The sequence below is a fragment of the Trachymyrmex septentrionalis genome, unplaced genomic scaffold (genome assembly GCF_001594115.1).
Source record: "Trachymyrmex septentrionalis isolate Tsep2-gDNA-1 unplaced genomic scaffold, Tsep1.0 scaffold13, whole genome shotgun sequence".
NCBI lineage: Eukaryota > Metazoa > Arthropoda > Insecta > Hymenoptera > Formicidae > Trachymyrmex > Trachymyrmex septentrionalis.
In genome coordinates this window covers 6,627,295-6,632,751 of record NW_017304438.1, presented here as the reverse complement: position 1 = coordinate 6,632,751, position 5,457 = coordinate 6,627,295, and the positions used below count along the sequence as shown (strand labels likewise).

General features: G+C 35.4%; 1 protein-coding gene across 1 annotated transcript; it reads left to right on the top strand.

Moving 5' to 3' along the window:
- The first annotated feature begins 4,598 nt into the window (after nt 1-4,598).
- On the top strand, nt 4,599-5,255 carry LOC108756740 (putative uncharacterized protein FLJ37770). Its single transcript, XM_018500765.1, has 2 exons — nt 4,599-5,105; nt 5,174-5,255. Exons 1-2 carry the CDS (start codon nt 4,773-4,775, stop codon nt 5,204-5,206), a joined length of 366 nt encoding a protein of 121 aa, XP_018356267.1. The 5' UTR covers nt 4,599-4,772; the 3' UTR covers nt 5,207-5,255.
- Nucleotides 5,256-5,457: the final 202 nt, after the last annotated feature.

Below are 5,457 nucleotides of genomic sequence, written 5' to 3'. Positions count from 1 at the left end.
TATAAAAATCTAGATTATAAATACTTTGTCATTAAAAGTGTGAAACGTGTACATAAAAAAACCTGTGTTACATTAATTAAGAGTAACCTATTTTCTAACCTTCAATCAAGTTAATTTGTGAAACAAAAACCTAATAAGAGCCAACTAGTGCATAAATTATTGCTAATAATAATTAGAGTTTACACACACACACACACATTCGGAATGACAAACCTAAATTTGAGTCTTCAGTGCTTCAATATGATGTGCATATATATTAGAGTAAAACAGCTACAACATTGAAATCTACGAATCCCCTCCATCCATGCAATTAAAGATTCAAATAGTTAAGATAAAGGTCACCGTGGAAATGAGAAGTCCAAAGTATCAAATTACAGTTTAATGGATAAATGGAGTCGCGAATCCAGTTTTAATTGTAAAATTTACATATCGACAGCAATATATAACTGTCGTATATATTCACTTGTCACTCAATAGCAATAGCATTCCAGAGTTACACAAATTATTTTGATGAATAGTACAACGATGAATGTTAAACGTGAATTATGTATTCTTCTCGTTTGAACTTTGCATGCAAAGGCATCAGCAGCACATTTCCTCCGTTCTTTTAACCCGCACATTTGCACTGTACATGGGCAACGTGCATTGCGTGCGAAACATCGATGCCTGACGTATCAGCTTATCGTAAATCTTTCCACGCACTGTAGTACGCGTGAGTATGTCATGAAACTCGGCTCATGCATCTTTAAGAAACCGCGAAGTCACTTCGCGCTTAAGAGCTCGCGGCATCGATTACCCCAAGTACTTGTTAGCTATGCTAACGACACTGAGCTACTTGCAGCGCACTTAAGTTCATAAATGTTCTTCAACTTTTGTAATTATTTTCTTTCGTTCTACGCCCTTATTGTAGATTATCATCCTGCCTATTATCCGTATCATTTCCTGAAGAGTTAACAGCGTCGCAACCAATCGCTTTAATGCTTTCAGTCATTAGGCAAATCCGATATCTCGAAAACGCACCAACTAACAGTTTGCGCATATCGGCGAATTATTTACAGACACTCTGTATACAAATTCTAGAGGTGTAATCAGTATAATATTGCTTTTATATCGCAATATAATACTTTCGCGAGAAATCATTCCACGATGCGTCAATACAATCTTGTGTGATTTTCTCCTCGCGTGAGACATTTCCGATCGACTTGCCATCGATGGTATCGATGAAGTACAACGATTTCTCAATACGACATTAAACGGCCGAAATAGTCGACTTTTACGAGCGCCCGTGATACGAGGTCGGCGTCGCGTCGCGTCGCGTCGTTCCTGCAAATTCGAACGTCGAACTACCTACTCGGCAATCGTCCATTCGCTGAGAGACACGTCACCTCAAAATTTCGTCTCGAACAATCGATACTTTTGTTTGGCGTCCTACATGCAGTGGCAGAGTTATTGATGAGCGGTCCAAAATATTTCAACAATAAAAGACAAGGACAAGTAACAGGAAGAAAATCGCGATAATCAGTAAGCAATAAATTCATAATAATTATTCATTTCCTGACCACATACTTAAAAATCGATCGAACATTTCGACTTAATTTTAATAGCCATCCTTAGCGATATTACAGTAATTATTCCGTAAAGATTTTACACGCGATATTAACAATTTTCAAAATAATCTATAACTTATAACTAACTGCTGCTTGATATTAATATATTATAATAGTATGCAATTGTATAGAGGTAAGTCAACAATTTTAGCCAAGTTTCTAAATTTTAAATAGTACCAAACATTTGTGCCTTAAGTTTATAATTATTAATATACGGTATAATAAGGTGTGTAAAGTGTTTTCGTGACTGAAAAGACCGCACCGTGGGGTGCCTAAAAAAATATGTCGTCTTTTCTGAAGTTTTAAATCCGCCAGCATTTGGAGCGAAAGACGGGAGAGCACATTGGCCGTCAACACGCCAATTGAGAACGTGCTCGGAACGAGTAGTCGGCGTCATCGTCACCATCATCGCCCTTTCTCATCGAAGTTACGCTAGGTTAGGCTAGATGTTTTGTCTAAACGAAGGAAGAGGTAAACTAAGGAAGAGAAAGAGAGAGAGAGAGAGAGAGAGAGAGAGAGAGAAGCAAAGTGCAGGAACCGAGAGTGAGTAAGACCGGGCAACTCACCAAGCGCGATATTGGGACCCATTGTTCTAAAGTCGCGACGCCCATAGAGACGAGGAACTATTGTGCGAAGGACCGACCGCCCTTGTTGTGCCACGTTCGCCGGCATCACGGCTCCGCTCGATTAAAAGGGTGTTAATTGATCCCTCGATCGACGCTTGGATGGCGAACGCCACCCGAACGAATTTCTCATATTGCCAAGCGCTTACAAGCGACTTGTTCTGTATTTGCCTGCATTCTACGGAATGACATTCTCGTGGTCGAAATAAACTATCGATTAGAAATTTCACGAAACTTAATAATGTTAAAAACATTGCCTGGTGTAACGGTTTTAGTAAATTAATATTTTTTTAATATAACTTCGATTTTTTTTTCCCTCCCTTTTCAGACATTCGCTATTTAATAAAATTTATAACGTAATATCAAACGACTAATTTACATTATACCTATTGCATCAGCATAATATTAAATAGATTAAGCTACTATACATTATATCTGTTGCATCAGAAATTAATTTACATCAAGACTGTGTTTCAATGTCGGCAAATAATCGACGCGCAGTCTGTATAAACTGAAAATTGTAAAAAAAATTTATGCAAAAAAATCATTATAATATTATTTGATTTTTATACGGAGACTCTAGTAGCGTATTTCATAAAAATAAATTTCCTCTCCGATATAAGGAAAAGTATGCTGGCCAGGTTCATGATTTTATCTGATCAAATTTGGCCGAAATATCTGTGCAACGTCACTTACGACATAAAGACGCGCTTCCATATATGCCGAAAACGTGGAGAGATCTTCGAGATACTCTCTTTCGAGAGAATATTTCGGGAATCACCCAGCGTAGCCACGTCCGGCAGAAACGTGGCCTTCCAGAGAAACGGCCACTGACCCGATCGCGCGTGCTGCAGAAGGAATCGATTCTGCGACCGTGGCGGTATCCTGGATATATATCGATCGATCTTACTTGGGTCTTGGGATCGAGCGAAGCGTGGAAACGGCTTTTATGGTGCCGACAACCCGGCATAATACTGCCGCGGCTGCCGTCGTTTCAAGGGTCCACAATTTCAACGAAAACGCACGTCGCAGCAGTCGTCAGTTGGGATGCAAGTGAAAGCAGATTTACACTAATTGCACCGAACAATCATTTATAATTAGTACATTAAACGTGATTTTGCTTAGGTCATTAGAAATAATTAGTTGGATAACAAATTAATTTACATTATATTGCATCAGAAATTAATTTATACTAAGACTGTATTTCAATATCGACAAATAATCGACAAATGCACAGTTTGTATAAACTGAAAATTGTAACAAAAATTTATGCAAAAAAATCATTACCCATCAAAATCCGCTTTGACCAAACATGGCTCTCTTCGTTTATTTTAATTTATATCATATTATTTCGCTTATATTAATTTATATTATGTTATAAATTATTTCATGCACGATATATAATTAAATTTTTGTTTGTACGTACAAAAAAATAAAGTTTTTTTAATTTCTCTCAGAAATATTCTATAACTCCAAATAATCATCCAAGTGGTAATTCAAGAAAAAAAACAATGTTTGACCGTAATGTGAATACACAATAAGTAAAAGGCCTTATCGGTCTCAGCTGGAATTTAATATTTAAATAATATTTAAATAATATTTTAGTATATACATATCCAGTTTTATAACTGCGCGCCGAAATAATTTTCAATCTTTAAGGAAATCCTTAAGTCGTCTATATTTGTGTTTTATCGATTATTTTTCAAATAAATATATTTTTAACTATCTTTAAAAATTCTTTATAATATTAAAATATAAACGATGATGTAATCTAAATCAGTCAATTTTTTGTCAAAAATTACAGTTTTTTATTGACTTCTGGCGTCAACTTGTAACAATATTTGCTTTAACATACAAATTTTACATACTTTATATATCTACAAACAGTCTTGGTTTTGATTAAATTATATGAACAAATAAATCTTAGAATAAGACGTATGTTAGATATCTAATATGAACGACCAGTTATTTATAAAATTTATGTGTATGTGTGCGTGCAATATTGATATAGTAGTGTGTAGTAATATGTCAATGACACGTAAATCGTACATGCTAAGTCCTGTGGTGTTGAATCGATAAAACAGATGACTTTAGAATCTCCCAAACATATAAATCAAACTGGATTATACCAAATATCACAAATTAAATTGTCAAAATTATACTGATGTTAATAACCAATCTAAAAAATTGCAAATAATTTATTGCGAAAAATAAGAAACCTAATTAAGGTAAATACTAAATATAAGCATATTCAAGCCTATAACGATCAAAGCTAGATCTTCTCAATGCCTAAATAATTCAGTGAATTATCTATATCCAATAAATGTACATGCATATATACCATACACAGTGCGACAAATATGTTCCCGGACACGAACCACATCTCAGCAACCAGTGGCAACATCTGTGCGTTCAAACATGCATTTGAAAGGTTTAACATTTCCCTATCTATCTGTCAAAGTTTCATTCATTTTGGTTGACATATAACGAAGATATCACAGTTCATGTTAAACAAGATTTTGGTCGAGGTAGAAATTTTAATATGGAACAAAGAGCAGTGATTAAATTTAACGCAAAACTTGATAAAAGTGCATCAGAAACATTCCGATTGATGCAACAAATTTACGGCAATCAATGTCTAGGTCGTACAGCTGTTTTTGAGTGGCATAAGCGTTTTTTGGAAGGCAGAGAGACCCTTGAAGATGACAAAAAATCAGGACGGCCAATTTTGGTTCGAACACCCGAAATGATCGAAAAAGTACGTAATTTTGTTGCAAACGATCGCAATGCGTCACTAAAAATGATGGAGGAGGCTTTAAATATCAGTAGAGAAACGATTCGAACCATATTACATGAAGATTTGGGTAAAACGAAGGTTTGTGCGAAGTTTGTTCCACACACATTAAGAAGCGATCAAAAATCAATGAGAATCAATCATTCCAGAGACATTTCTACCTCGACCAAAATCTTGTTTAACATGAACTGTGATATCTTCGTTATATGTCAACCAAAATGAATGAAACTTTGACAGATAGATAGGGAAATGTTAAACCTTTCAAATGCATGTTTGAACGCACAGATGTTGCCACTGGTTGCTGAGATGTGGTTCGTGTCCGGGAACATATTTGTCGCACTGTGTATATATATTTTCAAAATTTTTTCAGACTTTATCAAACGCACAATTAACCTACTACAATAATATCACAAGGTAAATTAAATTGACAAGC

Excerpts from the sequence above, each read along its gene's own strand:
- LOC108756740 (XM_018500765.1), top strand. The coding sequence starts at position 4,773 with ATGGAACAAAGAGCAGTGATTAAATTTAACGCAAAACTTGATAAAAGT. Across the intron at positions 5,106-5,173 it reads AAGATTTGGGTAAAACGAAG|AGACATTTCTACCTCGACCA; the intron begins GTTTGTGCGAAG and ends CAATCATTCCAG.